This window comes from the organism of the source record quoted next, unplaced genomic scaffold (genome assembly GCF_019419815.1).
Source record: "Pyrus x bretschneideri cultivar Hongxiangsu unplaced genomic scaffold, Pyrus_bretschneideri_v1 Contig12, whole genome shotgun sequence".
NCBI lineage: Eukaryota > Viridiplantae > Streptophyta > Magnoliopsida > Rosales > Rosaceae > Pyrus > Pyrus x bretschneideri.
In genome coordinates this window covers 8,131,146-8,146,933 of record NW_025999413.1, presented here as the reverse complement: position 1 = coordinate 8,146,933, position 15,788 = coordinate 8,131,146, and the positions used below count along the sequence as shown (strand labels likewise).

The 15,788-nt window shown below is 38.9% G+C and overlaps 3 protein-coding genes across 3 annotated transcripts; 1 reads left to right on the top strand and 2 right to left on the bottom strand.

The window, feature by feature from the left end:
- Nucleotides 1–223: 223 nt before the first annotated feature.
- LOC103963010 (RCC1 domain-containing protein RUG3, mitochondrial-like) lies at nucleotides 224–3,723 on the top strand. The gene is made up of 7 exons (XM_048578368.1): nucleotides 224–851; nucleotides 1,349–1,488; nucleotides 1,726–1,920; nucleotides 2,355–2,483; nucleotides 2,577–2,732; nucleotides 2,946–3,126; nucleotides 3,202–3,723. The coding sequence occupies exons 1-7, from the start codon at nucleotides 283–285 to the stop codon at nucleotides 3,218–3,220; spliced, it is 1,389 nt and encodes a 462-aa protein (XP_048434325.1). The 5' UTR covers nucleotides 224–282; the 3' UTR covers nucleotides 3,221–3,723.
- A 3,165-nt stretch (nucleotides 3,724–6,888) lies between these two features.
- LOC103955512 (probable inactive leucine-rich repeat receptor kinase XIAO) lies at nucleotides 6,889–8,615 on the bottom strand. Its single transcript, XM_018649497.2, is given in 2 exon segments — nucleotides 6,889–7,559; nucleotides 7,561–8,615. Coding segments are annotated over 2 exon segments (1,248 nt in total). The 5' UTR covers nucleotides 8,242–8,615; the 3' UTR covers nucleotides 6,889–6,992.
- Nucleotides 8,616–12,289: 3,674 nt separating this feature from the next.
- On the bottom strand, nucleotides 12,290–14,586 carry LOC125474518 (proteasome subunit alpha type-4-like). Its single transcript, XM_048578367.1, is given in 2 exon segments — nucleotides 12,290–13,906; nucleotides 14,281–14,586. A coding segment is annotated over 1 exon segment (441 nt). The 5' UTR covers nucleotides 12,860–13,906; nucleotides 14,281–14,586; the 3' UTR covers nucleotides 12,290–12,418.
- Nucleotides 14,587–15,788: the final 1,202 nt, after the last annotated feature.

Genomic DNA, 15,788 nt, shown 5'->3' with positions numbered 1-15,788 from the left:
ACGATACTTGAGATCGTTGTCGTTTTAATTTAATATTTTTTCATTAATAAATAAGAGATTCGAACTTCGGATATCTTCTAATATTAATAAAAGTACAATAATTTTTGTTAAATGTTAGTACAAACGTAGTCATAGCCATTTTTGCTAGGATTCTGCACCCAAAGTCAAATTTGCTGTTTTGAAAAATAACTCAAATAATAAAAAGAATTTGTGTCAAATCCATGGTTGTTAAACCCTTCTCTAAAACCCTCCATTTTCAATTGGGAGAACAAAGCAGTAAACATGAGTATCAATCTGTCTCTCCGCCACCGCTCTTTCGCATACCTCAATCGCCGCCTCTCCTCCTCGCCCTTCTCCACCAGCACCATCTCCAAAATCCCCACCCTTTACGAACCCACCGCCGCCCCCACCACCACCCAAAACGACGCCGTCCCCACCACAACCCTCCAACTCCTCTCATGGGGCAGAGGCGCCTCCGGTCAGCTCGGCGGCGGCATCGAAGAAATCCGGCTCTACCCAACTCCAGTCGCCAACCTTGTCGTTCCCACCTCATCCTTCACTCTTTCACCAACCCAGGGCCGAATTCAAGCACCCAATTGCTCGAATCAAAAGAACAATGCCGACAGCGGTGTTGTGGAGGTGGGTATTTCTTGTGGGTTGTTCCACTCATCGCTGTTGGTGGATGGTAAGCTTTGGATTTGGGGTAAAGGCGACGGCGGTCGACTTGGTTTTGGGCATGAGAATTCTCTGTTTCTCCCGACTTTGAACCCCAATTTGGATTCGGTTCGCTTCGTGGCGCTTGGCGGGTTGCATTCGGTGGCGCTCACCGCCACCGGGGAGGTCTATACTTGGTCAGTACAATAGTAAAGATTACACATTTCTAGCAGTTTATCACAGGATGTGTTGCCCTGCATTTCGTTGGTTGCAATCAATTCGGTTTTCCTTGTTGTTTTCAATTTGCACAAATATTTACTGCTTTGATCTTATTGAAAGAGGAAGTATTGTATCGAATTCACGGTTTACCTGTATAGAACATATTGTGGCAATGAGCAGAGTCAGCCCATAACTCGTAAAGTTCGTTTCTTCGCGAGAGTAATCGTTTCTACTCTCAACTATATGCAGTTAAAAGTTCTTTTTTAAGAGTAAAATTGCCCAAAACATTCGCTTGTTATAAGTTGAAAGACCAATTTACTATTTACTTCTCCAACCCGCATGGATTTTATCAAATTCTAACACATTCAATAAGTTTGAAAGAATTATATTGTTTTCGTGTGTGCTACAAATCTTTGTGTTCATTGACCATATTGCTCTATCGACTCATGGTTGTCATTAAACATGAAGCTTGCAGGGGTTATGGTGGTTTTGGTGCACTGGGGCATTCTGTTTATACTAGAGAGTTGTTCCCTAGATTGGTAGAAGGATCGTGGAGTGGGAAAATACGTCATATTTCGACTAGTGGGACGCATACTGGTGCCATCACGGAATCAGGTTTGTTGCAGTTATTTTTTACTGGAGTAAATGTGGTACTGCGTGGATCCAACAAATTAATGGACTCCAACCTCTAGGATAGGAAGAATTTAAACTAATATGTTGCAGATGGCATGAATTTCAGATTCTCACTCCTCTCTGGCTTTCTGCATTCGTATTCCAGTATGAAGATTATGTTTATATGTTTGATTTGTCGTTACATATAATAGGCTATTGCTAATTGGATGTAGCTTGTAGGAGAACTTTATACTTGGGGTCGAGATGAAGGGGATGGTAGATTGGGACTTGGTCCTAATCGAGGCCCAAACGAGGGTGGTGGACTCAGCATACCCTCCAAAGTAAAAGCATTACCTATGCCTGTGACTGCTGTTTCTTGCGGAGGTTTTTTCACAATGGCACTGACAGAAGATGGGGAACTTTGGAATTGGGGAGGTAAGGTTGCAGCCTCTTATGCGGAAAGTGTTTGCTTCTTTCTTATATAAGTGAATTAAATTTATTTACTGTAACTTCACCACATACTGCCAATGCTGAGTAAGTTTTGTATAATTATTGTAGGAAATGGTGTTATTGTTTTCAAAGGTTCTCCAAAATATTTGATTCATTACTGAATGAGTTAATGGAAATTCATTTCAACCTGTAAATTTGACAAATGGAGATAGCCATAAGGAGATAATAAAAGGCTAGATTTAGTTTATTTTAGCAATCCTGAGGCCATTGGAACATCTGTGAGGGAAGCGTTGCTGTTACTGTTAAATTAAGGGGATTAGCTAATTGGCTCTTGATATTATTGCCATCTTTGAGACTTATGACTGACTTTAAATGCTCCACTTTAATGAATTTATTGTGTTTTCTTGTTATTTCCTCAGCAAACTCTAACTATGAGCTTGGAAGGGGCGATAAGGTTGGTGGTTGGACACCAAAACCAGTTCCTAGTCTTGCAGGCATTCGTATTATTCAGATAGAAAGTGGTGGATATCATTCTCTTGCGTTAACTGGTAAATTGACTGCAGCAGCAACTATTATTGTCTTTAGTTCTGGAAAGGTTAAGTCTTATTAATGGTCCTTCTTTCTTGGTGTTTAATTTTCAGATGAAGGTAAAGTACTTTCTTGGGGCCATGGTGGTCATGGTCAGTTGGGCAACTCTTCTTTACAGAGTCAGAAAACACCTACAGTTGTTGAGGCTTTAACTGATGAGCGTGTTATCTATATTGCTTGCGGGGGTTCATCTTCAGCAGCTATAACAGGTAATGACTCGTGCCTTATTGGTACTGTAATCAATTAGGTCTTAGAAATACTTTATTGTGGCGCTCAAATGTGTAAATTCCTTGCATCCTCTAATTTTACATTCCACCAGAGCATTTATCATGAGTCATAAATGTTTTGGCTTTTGGTTCAAAAAAGTAAGCGTGAAACTTTCATACATTCCTGCTGAGTGCCCATCTTTTGTTTCGTAACAGATAAAGGAAAGTTGTTTATGTGGGGATACACCAAAGACTCTCAGCTAGGAGTACCTGGGCTGCCGGAGATCCAACCATCTCCTGTTGAAGTCAAGTTTTTAATGGAGGATGATGGACTGGGAGCCCACAATGTGCTGTCTGTTGCAGTTGGTGCTTCCCATGCCATGTGCTTGGTTTCAAGGTCGGTTTGTCAAAAATTTCACGGTGATAGTTACTAATGTTTTCCTTCTCTCTAACCTATTTAGATTCGCAACAGGGATGAATTGTCCAACTGAGCTAGGAGAAAAATGAAAATCTATGGTGCTGAAGTAAACTGATTTGAGATTATGAAGATTATCGCATGCGAGAAAGATGACGTCTAGTCAAGATATACAAGAAATACGATACATGAAATAAAATGTGAACGCTTCAGTGCAATAAGTTGCTGCCCTTCCTTGCTCTGGCGTAAGTGCTACATCGACCGTGTGTTCCAACTCAACTTGCTTAAAATTACTCAAGGAAACCTGCTTCCAAATGCAACAGATCAGAGCCTGTTGCAAGGATATACAGACATTGACAGAACTCAGTTATTGAAAACACATAAGAGCTTCTCAGTCTCTTTAAATTACTGGCAGAGGTGGTAGATATCTTATACATTCTTGTAACGTATGGTGGTTCTTTGTTGTACCAGTTGCTAGACTGGCCCAAACTTTACTACAAATTTTCTTCGGCTGTGATTGTCCGGCAATTATTTTCATGATTTCGTTTCCAGTGCAATTTGAAAGTGCATTTTTTTCCCCATGATTTCGTCACCAATAGCTTTCGAGTTTCTCTTGCTTATTGTATTTACTTCTTCAATGTTTTCTTGAGGAGAGATTCTGTCTTTATCACCGCTGTATATATCTCTCCATGTAAGTAGGTCATGATTATGTCAAGGCAATTTAGCCAAAATAGTTTCTGAGACTAGCATAACGCCTTACTTTGGTTCCTGAAATTTGAAATCGATAGAAGTAATCCTTGAGTTTGTCCATCGTTAATCGTTTTGTTCATTTTGTGAAATCTCTGTTAGATAAGTATCAGAATGACAAAAATACTCTTAATTTAATAAATAATGGGCCAAATAATTTGATAAATTTTGAGGGTGGTTTTTTCATTTTGGTTCGTATTTAACGAACATTTTTCACTTAATGATCAAAATGATTGACTATAGACAAACTTAGGGACAATTTATTTCGATTTTAAATCTTAAGGACCAAAGTGAGGAATTATGCTACTCTCAGATCCTCAGGGACTATTTTGGCTAAAGAGTGGTGTGAAATACACAAGGAGATTTATACCGATGACAACATGGGTGACATTAATAGTGTCAATTGGTATCTCTAAGACTAACGTGTCAAGTAACCATGTTCTTGGAGAGAACATACATGAAATAGCTTCGTTGTCACGTAGTGTCTCAATTCAATACTGTAATGACGTACGGAGAAAAATTTCACATGACATTACAATTTTGGATAAGGATGTTACAATAGGAGTGAGCCTATTATGTGTAAGTCATAGTTTGGTTGTTGTACCGTGATTTTCACTGCTTTCATGGCCTTTTCCATGAAAATTTTAAAACAGCTACTTGCTAAATTTTATTTTTAAAATACATTATTTGGGTAAAATGGATCCAACATTTTCTGCACGTCATCGTACATTCACTTGGCTTTGCTTTCGTCTGCTGATGTTGATTGAGGCTTTCACTTGCCATGGTTGTTTTATAATTTTCGTGACATGACAGAGAGAAGGACATCATTTTCCTTGGCTTCAACGCTAACTTCGTTAAAAGCTGGTTTTTCCCCAGCAGATATATATCTCATGGTCTGGCGAGGTGGTCGAGCCATGGCGCAATAAAAATATTATTTGATCAAAAGATTATGAGTTTAAGTCGTAAAAACAGTCTATTTGTAAAGTAAAAATAAGATTGCGTACGATATATGTTTCTCTCCCGACCCTCTCAAAGCCGAAAGCCTTATTGATTTGGGATACCCTTTAGAGATATATCTCATGGCCTAGCCATCAACACCACCACCGAAAGCAAACTAATCGATAAGGACCTATCTTTCTTGTCGCCCTTATACCAAGAGAAGGATTATCTTCCCTCTTAATCTCTTCCATTATCTCCCCTCGTACTTGAACAATTACGATTGAGCCACGTAAGCATTTTATACTGAACTTTTTATGGGGACAAAAAGACACAAAGCAAAGTGTGAGAGGAAAGAAGGGAAGGGGATAAGAATAAAAGGTGATATTCCTACTCCCTTATACCAATTGAGTGGATTCACTAACTTGGAGATAAAAAGGCTACCACAACACTTAGATTCAGCCATCGATATAAAGAAAATGAGTCACGCGACTAACATTAGCATTTCTTATAAACTTGTATTTATTAATGCAAAAACACCATTGACGGGGTAGTGCAACACGACTAGCTGGGCGATCAGAACTCTCAGAAGGGAATGGGCCATACTGTATTTGGTTGCTATGCGGCTCATCTTGGTCAGGTGCTTTCTCCAACTCCGCTCTACGCGTAATAGATTGTTGACTAAATACCTTAAACAAACTAATGTATAAGGTAAGTAGCCAATGACAACTAACAAAAGTTGCGTAGGCAATGTATGTAGACTTAATTTTTGCTCGAGACGGGAAGAAAATAAAAAATTCTGAATCCGCCACAAACACGCGACAACGAGATCGTTGGCGTACCTCGTGGAGCAGTGAATTAATGTTGGGTTTTGCATTGGACCTCTGGCCTCTAGGTGACGTGCATGCATGGATATGTGATATGTGGATCACAAAGGAGCTGCTTTGGCATGCCGAGATCCGTTTGGTACGTGACAAACTTCAATTATGGCTTGGCTGCCTCACACCTCTCACGACAAACATTTAAGAATATTATTATTAGCCCCATTAATATTTGTATTTATATTTCCCCCCTTCCTTGCATGCATGAAAATATATACATGATTCCTTGGGTGTATTGTCACAATAATCTTGAAAATATATCCATGGCATGTCAATGGTAAAAAAAATACGTTTGCCACGTCACGTCACATCACGTCATCAATCCGTTATGGGTTATAAATATATTATATCACATATTATTTTCTTTCATGTTTTGTCTTCGTCGATAAAGAGTGAGAATTCATACATAAAATATTTTTTAATATTGAAAAAATAAGTATTAACATGTTAAAATGTGACAGTTAATGTATCAGCCCTAGTAATCAGTCGGAATTTTTGGGTGCACACCGGAACCCGGATCCTCTCCAGATCCCAATAGTCTGAATTTAAGAATTCAACGATTCGAACCATTGAAAGTTCATATAACGACTACAATTATTCTAACTTTTAGAAGAATCTCTTATTTGTAACCATTGGATCAAATTTCAACGATTTGGATCGTTGAATCCTTAAGCTCAGATTTATAGGGATCCAAAGAGGATCCGGGTTCGCACATGGGAGGCACTTGGCGACAAATGTAAAAATAAAAGACACGTCAAATTAATTTTTAAATTTAAATTTCATGCACGATAATTATATAGTGAAAGTAAAACGAACATAATATTTTCCTTTTACTATTTTCAAATACGAACACAAATCACAAAACAAATGTGGAAAACACAAATATGTAAATATATGAGTAATGTTATTCATACCATATCTTTGTACCACATTTTCATACTACCTTAAGTGACATTTAATGTGAACAGTCACATCATTTGAATTATTCAGATTTTTAAATTTAGTTCATTATTTAATAAACTAATAATTAAGAAAAACTAGTTAATTAAATGATGATTGTGGTATACGAGGATTCTTTCTCCTTTATTTCCTTAGGTTATGCAAATTTTTCAAATGATATAGCTGTCCTACATTATATGCTAGCTAAGATAGTAGAAAAATATAGTATAAAAACATAGTATGAATAACATTACTTTAAATATATTTAGACTAAAACGAATTAATAATGTTAATAAGTTGCTCAAACCTCCCTAATTATAGTAGCTAAATCATTAGTTCTCCACATTAGCCGTAGTTAAACACTGAGCACTGCGACGCCGGCCGCGACAGATCCGTTCCTGCGTTGGCCGGGCACGCCTCCATCCCCACCGGCGGCACCATGCAGTTGTAACTTAAGCACAACGACACCGTATCGGGCAACATCGACCCGGGCTCCACCGCGAACCGGGAAATGTAATTGTGTTGCAGGTACAACGTTTTGGTGATCCCCACGCACACGCTCTTAACGTACTCCTTCGGTACCGTCCCGATCAGACGGTTGTTATTCAAATACAAGCTCTCAACACCCGCCAGGATCGGCGACAGCTCACCCGTTATGACGTTGTGGCTCAAATCCACGATCGAACCCTCGCCGTACGATGGCGGCTGGGACAGTACTGGGGGGACCCACCCGGAGAGATTGTTCCGTTGCAACTGGAGGGACTGGAGGTTCGTGCGGAACAGAGTTTGAGGGAGGGGCCCACCGAAACGGTTGGACCCGAGATCTAGGTGGACTAAATCGGCGAGCGAGTCGAAGACGGAGCCGATGGGGCCTGACATGTCGTTTTCCGAGAGCGACACGTAGCGGAGCGTCCGTAGGGAGAGAAGGCGGCAACGGGCCGGTGAGGCCGTTGCGTTTTAAGTCCAGGTGAAGGAGCTGGGACGACACGTCGTAGGGGACCTCGCCGGAGAGGGAATTGGAGGCGAGGATGAGGACCTTGAGCTTGGGTACACGGGTCAGACCCGGCGGAATTGGTCCGGCGAGGCGGTTGTAGCTGAGGTCGAGGGTGTGGAGGTTGGGGAGGAGAGAGAGGGACTGAGGAATCGGGCCGGTGAGGCGGTTGTTGGTGAGGGAGATGACTCGGAGGCTGGCGAGCCGGTCTAGCTGGAAGGGAATAGGACCGGTGACGATTCCGGGGAAGAGAATGAGCTGAGTCAACTCGGTGAGGTCGGCGATGGAGGGCGGGAGCGACCCAGCGAGACCAGGAGAGTCGGAAAGGCCGGTGCCGAGGGTGAGGGTGGTGACGCGGCCGGAGGCGCACGTGAGGCCAGTGAATGTGGAGCAGGGGTCGGGGGCGGAGAAGTTCCAGGTGGAGAAGAACGCGGCGGGGGAGCCGCGGCGGGAGGGAACGTCGGTGAAGGAGTTTTTGATGGCGATCAGGGCGCGGAGATCGACGGTGGAGATTTTGTGAGTTTGTTGGACGGAAGGAGTGAGGAGGAGTGAGAGGAGTAGTAGCGAGAGTGGGAGTGAGGAGTGAGAGTGTGGTTTGGCCATGAGTGACAAAAAAAGTCCGCCGAGGGTTAAAATTGGTGCGGGTTCATGTAATATATGGTGGGAGTGTGAGATGATATAATATAACCGTTGGGTGGCGTAATTATATGGTATGGCCCCAACGCTATTTATTTGGGTCACCTTCTTGACTTGTATTTTTTCGTTTTTTTTTTGTTTTTGGCCAACTTCTTGACTCGATTTATTTTCACTTAGTAATACAGTTTAGTTATACTTATTTTCACTATAAGGTCTTAGGTTCGATTTACAGACAAACTTTGAAGTAGCCACATTAGTTTGAGTCAAGAGTAGATGTGAAGATAATCATGTAAAAATGTGATGTTCTAATATGAAAAATGGAAAACGATATGACTTATATTTCAAGTACTTCAAATTTTACCTTAATCAAAAGATACACTACACATACATACATTATGAGGATCAACAACGCTAATACTATGTAACAATTTGACCGTCGCACCTCCATAACAATCACGTATACGGAGATCCAGCAATTTAGATACTATCCATTTCGTTGTATTAGATCACCCAAATGGATATCATGAAAAATAATGCTAAAAAAGAAGCAACATTTTTCCCACATTCCAATCAATAGTTATATCCTAACCGCTAACCATTGGTCACCATCAAAATCTCTACTAATTAATAACACTTATTATCAACCAAAACCCTATGAAATTATCAGTTTAACTTTCTAATTAAAACAGAACATGAATAAGAAATATGGGGCAGAAATGTAATTTCATACAACCAAATTTTGCTTTTTTTTTTTTTTTTATCAAAACCTCACCTACATATAATCCTAACATATCTCTAATTAAAAAAATAAAAAAACACTGCCCACTACCACATTCTCTATCACTCTTTTCCTCTCTCCTTCTATTTCAAAAACAAAAAAAAAAAACAAAACAAAAAAAAAAAAATTCTCACACATATGCTAGTATACATTAAGATAATATCTAGAGATATTAGTTAATTACTGACTCTTTTTTTTTTTTTTTTTTTGATGATGAAATTAGTTAATGACTGACTAACCCTAGTTAAATCACCTACTTACACAAATTCCACACATCTGGAGACTTGGTTTACTGAATGGCAAATGATGACAAAAGCTTAACAGAACCAGAGATAAGGTAATAAACTCATCACTGCTGCCCAATTGGGTTATAAATTAATAGGATGTCTTTAGATTCAAAAGCATGCATGTTCTAATACTGGTCAAACTATGCATGCATGTTCTAATACTCAAATACTTAAAAAGAGGGGAACGTATGCAGTTTTACAACGAGATTGTTTCCACGACTCGAACTTGTAACATTTCGGTCACAAGAAGCAACATTTCCGTTACACCAAGGCATACATGACAAAATGTATAAGTAATAGCAACGGAAACTGCCTGATAGTTTCTCTTTACTTGCAAATCACAAATTGTAGTCTGATACTTACATAAAAGCAACATGTTTGCGTTATGCACAAGCATGTCAGATTGTGAGTTCTTTGGAATGAAGGACGACTTCTTACACGCAAAGATTCATTTATTTTTACTTGCAAATCACAACATGACACGTACATAAAAGTAATTTACATACGCATGCGAAACAGTAAGTCTTTGCAATAAAGAATAACTCTCGACGGTCTATTCTTAATATTTTGGTACATACATATGTAGTATGGATGACGCATTGTTTATGAGCATTAAAAAAAAGGCACTGGATATAGATATAGAGAGAGATCCAGAGACAGAGGTGAGATGGAGCTTCGTGACGCCACTGCTAGAAAGATGCTCCACTAGTTACTAATTTAATCAGTCAACATTTAAAGGTGAGGACAATAATAGTAAATACAGATGCTGCGAAAATGATACAAGATAAAATATATATATATATATATATATGTAGAAGAAAGGAAGTGTTTACAAGAAAGAGCCAGAGCAGTGTACCCTGCTCTCTCGTACTCTCGTACTCAAATTTGAATCTCTCTTTTTGTAAATTAAAATACTTCTGGTTGGTTAATTCTGGGTTTTAGAAAATGCAGACGACCCATGCCAAATTGGCAATGGTCCAAAAGGCTTTACGAACTGGGAATGTGAGTGAGAGACTGGAGTGAGCATTGAGTGAGTAGGTTCAGTACGTGGGTTTTAAAGGCTGCAAAAATGTTGTCTATAGAGCATGCGGAATGCCCCAAAACACACACACACACACACACACACACACACACATATATATATATATATTTATTTATTTATTTATTATTTTTTGGTCGAAAAGAGAACATTCATTAATTAAAAAAATAAGTACAAACAACAAAAGGCCAAAGCAAAAAGTGAACAACAACCCAAAACATTTAGGGAGGCCCAACCAACATTATGCCTAGCATAAGAAACAAAGCAACAAAAGGAAACCCTAATCTCCAACACACGAGAGCAGCTCGCCGCACCCATGATGCTTGCACAAAATCTCAAATCACACACGAACCATAAGATTAATTTTGAAACACCGAACCAAATCGAACCCTCGAGATTCAAAAAGTTGCCATCAAACACCTGCAAAGAGAACCAGAGAACCAAAAAAAAAAAAAAAAAAAAAAAAAAAAGAAGGGAGGGTCGGGTGTGTAAAACACCCTTGCTACGATGCAAATCGATCCACGCTTCGCCCAAAATACATCTATATATGATGAAGGATTTGGAAGCTGCTTTGGTCTACCTCACTATATTTATTAAGTACAGGAATTCGGTGCTTGTGGAATCTAGCTACCACGGCTAGTTATATATACGAAGACCTATAAATGTTTTGGTTAAAATAAGTATGATTATGAGACAGGGGTTCAGCATTAGGGCAAAAGGATAGAGAAAACATAAGAAGACTTGAACAAAGACTTTAAGAAAAGACATGGAGTACTTGGAGCTAATGAAAAATTTAGCTCAAAATTGCTTGTCTTTCAAAGTAGAAGAAATGGTGTCACGTAATGTTATTAATCCACTCATATTATGATACGTGTATTCATTTATTAATATTCTATTTTCTGTCAATTGTGTTGTCCACCCATGTTATCACACATGATTTAGTAAAAACACATGAAGAAGTGGCCGCCATAGTACAAAAATTCCTTTCATAACAAGCTTACGAAGCCAGCTGACAGTAAAACATATGGAATTTTCCCCCAAATTTGAGATGGAAAATGGGTTTTGGACCTTGAAACAGAGAAAGAATTACATGAAACGGGTTCATGTACAAGGCCGCCGGGAGGAGAGTCTTACACATTATCTTGTATTGGTGGTCATGGTGAACAAAAACCCGTAATATACAAGTCTTTCTCCATGAGATGGTGTACGTCTTAAAGAGGGATATACGAATAATATAGGCTTTATCTTCTTGGTCACTTTAAAGGATTTTGGGCCTACGTTTTATCCTGCTGTAGTCTTGAAGTGAGGAAAACCTTGGGCTAGGCCTAACTCTATATATTTCAGCAGCCTTCAAATGCTTGGATGCTGGTGGGAATAAGAAGTATAGATAGCTAAAACTGCATGGGGTGAGTCTTTCTTCAAGGAAATCATCAGAGAGTTTCGAAACCGAGATGGTTTGCCTCTTTCCTTAATGACCAACATGAGACATCTACGGCAATGCTTTTGCTTTCTAAACGTTAATCAACACAAATATGGCAGATAACTATGGTTGCAGATTCCATGACATCTGCTGGTTTTGGGCTCCGATCATCATCATACCTATGATCGAACAAACAAACTGACATTTATTTGTGCTACAAATCCTTCCCTAGCATAGGTTAGCAGTAGCACAAGCACACTAAACATTCTTCTCAAGCTCTGACATATCTGACTAGACAACATTCCGTAAACACATTCTGCCATAACTTTCTCATATTAGAATCCTCTTAGTTTGTTTTCAACCCTAATCCACTCAAAACCAATAAAAGTTCGCACATCTAGTACCGGAATCAATCTGCTAAGCAGCTGTAACTACACCATCTAAGCCTATTGCAACAATCGACCCAAAGAAAGATGCAAAAATCAGTAGAATGCAGGCAATTTAAACACGTGGTAATATGATAAAACAAACTTAAAAAACAAATCACATCGTGTGTCAAACAGCACAAACTTTAAACTTTCCCCAAGATTATAAAGGTCAGGACAAAATGCAGAAAAAGCTTACGAATCCTCGGGAGCTGGCTGGTTAACCCCAACCTTCCCCAACAACTTACTCAAACATGCAGGCGGACAAACTTGATATTTCACTTTTCCGGAAGGTGAGAGAAATACATCAGCCAATTCAAGCTTCTCTGGGGTGAGACTTGTGCTGTCCATGGTTTTACTGAGCACCTTCAGCGCTAGCTCGACTCCCTCTTCCCTAGTCATATCATGCTTGTAATCCTGCTTAAGCATTGACTGCGCAGCTTGGTTGTTAGACCCAATCACAGCAGCTTTGCAGCCAGCATAGTTTCCGCTCGGATCACTCATGTAAAGCTGGAAACCTTAATTCTTGTCCTAACCAGCGAACAAAAACGAAACACCAAATGGCCGGAGACCACCAAACTGCGTGTACCCCTGCTTGGTATCACAAAGAGTTTGAACAAGCTGCTCCACAGGCATCGGTTCCTGATATGCAAACTGTTGTATTTGGCTTATACATTTGTAAGTAATTTTAAGTCATGTGTTGACAACAATTGAAGACCATGTGAATGCTACAAGGAAATGACAGCAACCGTGACTTTGTGTTTGCTTGCATGCAATTGTGCATGTTTTCTCTTCTATGCATCAAATGGCAAATGGAGAAAAAGTTGTACTCTATAGGCTAGGTATAGACTTTGGTGCACGCTAGGTAGGCTAGGTGATGATTATGTCATGTGAACTTAAGACTTTTTGGTCTTGGTTGTTGGCATGGTTGCTAGCGTATGCCCATAACTAGATGCAATATTTGTGCATTTAGTATGCTTGGAAAGTGGGAAGGTAAGCATCATAGAAGCATCCAAGGGGGAGAGCATCCGGCTCTCCCATGGGAGGAAGGGTTGAACATGGGTTGAGAGAAAATCAAGAGAGCTAGAGTGAAAAGTATTATAGTGAAAGAACTCTTGGGGTAGAGTGAGGCTTTTGGGAAAACTTTGTGAGTGGATGTACAAGGGATTTGAGATTGGGTTATGTCGATTTAACTCATGTGTAACTTGTATTATTATTCTCATAGTGAAGAGCAATATCTCTCTAGAGACGTAGGCAGATTTTTGCCGAACCTCGTAAATTTCTCGATGTCTTTATTTCTTGTATTTTATTATGTTCAACAGTGGGTCTATATCTTGGTGAGGTAATCTAAATTTTGTTTCCGCACTAACGGACCGAGGCGTAGCGTTGAGCTTGGACCCGAGCGGTGTTTATCAGAATGTTGGCATCAGACATTATGCCAGCCACAGCACAAGCGACATGGTTATCTATCTTGTACATTTTCTCAGTGGAAGTTGAGGATTGGAGGAGTTTGGATGTGACTTTCTTCTCACCAACCAAGACAACCCCGTCTTTCGACAGTATACCGATTGCGGTACCCGCATTCCCAATGGCCTCCATTGCGTACCCAACTTGGTAGAGACGGCCCTCAGGGGAAAAGATTGTTGTCCGGCTATAATATCTCCAAGACATCTTTGATTACAACTGGGAAGTAAATATCGAAATTTATAGCAAGAACACCCGAAAATCGAATTCAAAAAGGAAGAACAAGGGAAACCCAGAAATCAAAATATGAATACAATTTGGGCAAGGTCTTCTTCTTCAATGTAACATACGAAATTACTAAATAGCATCAATTGGGCAGCATACATATTTGAAATACTAAGAACATCAGAACCCAGATAAAAAAAATTACAACAATAATATCACCGAACAGATAAATGGATTAACAAACATTAAAATGCACGATAATCAGAGGTACCAACTAGCGAATTACAATGAAGTTGTCGACATTTAAGAGTATGAAAATTTCTCAGAAACTAATTGAAAAGACGATTGTTGGCGAATGCGGATCTTACCCAGAATCGCTCACGCTCCGTTCGTGCAGATAGTCAAAGAAATTTTATGTCTTTGCCGCCTATTCGGCTCACTTCCCTCTTTCTTCTTCAGTTGTTCGTCGTCTTCTTCCTCAAGAAATAACCAAAGGTTTCACGTTGTCTGCTCTGGAGTAAGGGCTTTCGTGAAAATTTGTGCAAAACGATGGGGATAAATATGGGCCTGTTTGACGTGGGTAGCCCAAGTGTTGGTTCGTATGCAACCCATAATATTCGAGCATGATTTTGAAATTTTGATAAAAACATGAGAAGATATAGTAGGGATTGTGTTTTTTTTTTTTTTTAATACAAATTATTATTATTAAGGTGAGTGAGAGAGTTTGCAACTATTACAATAATTTAAAGGTAAAAGGTGTTTCGAACTCAAGATGTAGAAACTTAACACCTTATCTATTAAGATATTGAACTACGTACGTACATACATACATATATGTCTTAACTAATATAAGAGTCAAACAAAATTTCAACGAGGGGATTTATATGTTATGGGGTTCAACGACAGCTAATACCCCACATTGACTCCACTATATAAAAAGATTATTTGAGACTGTAGGAGTGACATTAAGTGCTTTTCGTAGAACGAGGATTCTTTCCAAATTCTTTTTGTTCTTATATAAGATTATCGTATATCGTATAGTTAAAAGGTTATTTTCATTTTTTTATTTAAAATTAAATATAAACAGTACCTGATAAAAACCGATCACATATTATACGATGAACAAACACAATATGAAATTTTTTGCAATCCTCATAAAGAAGATCCGAAGATGATCCTCGTTCCTTTCGGTAGAGAGTTTGGTATTGCATGGCAGCATATGAGACAAACATTGCTCATCAGAAGTAATTGTATTGGAACTTGAAATGTTTTAGTAACACTATTAAAAGTTAGGTGAGGTCATATCATTTTTTTTATGAAAAATTTAACAAAAAGCTTTAAGTACTGTTTACTTTAACGAAAAATCATATTTTTACATTAAAAAATTAATCATGATATTATTCATTTTACATTTTATTTTGTTTTTATCATTGAAACTTAAAATTTTCAAATCTTTTTTATTAGTTTTTTTTAAAATTTTTTTATTCTTTTTCCCTCTCTAAATTGTCGATATCGTGGCCGATCTCGATCATATGATCGCAACATGTTTTTTTCGGATAAATTGATCAAATAATTGAAACATCGAAAAACATGGTGAAATTTGAATTAAAACATTTTGCAAAAGAATATTATTCCGATTCCCCTTTGGATTTGGTGCGTGTGATTCAGCAGGACCTAAGAAAGTTATTGACATATGTGTTGCATGCATGCATCGATCATGCATGTGGCACTTGACGTTGATAGCTTATTCCTACTGTATCTTTATATACGAATGCAGTCAAAAAGTAACTCAATGCAGTACACAATCACGTGCACCTACAAACAACACACTTTACGTAGCGACAGACAAGGGAGAGCTAGGAACCTATATTGCTAT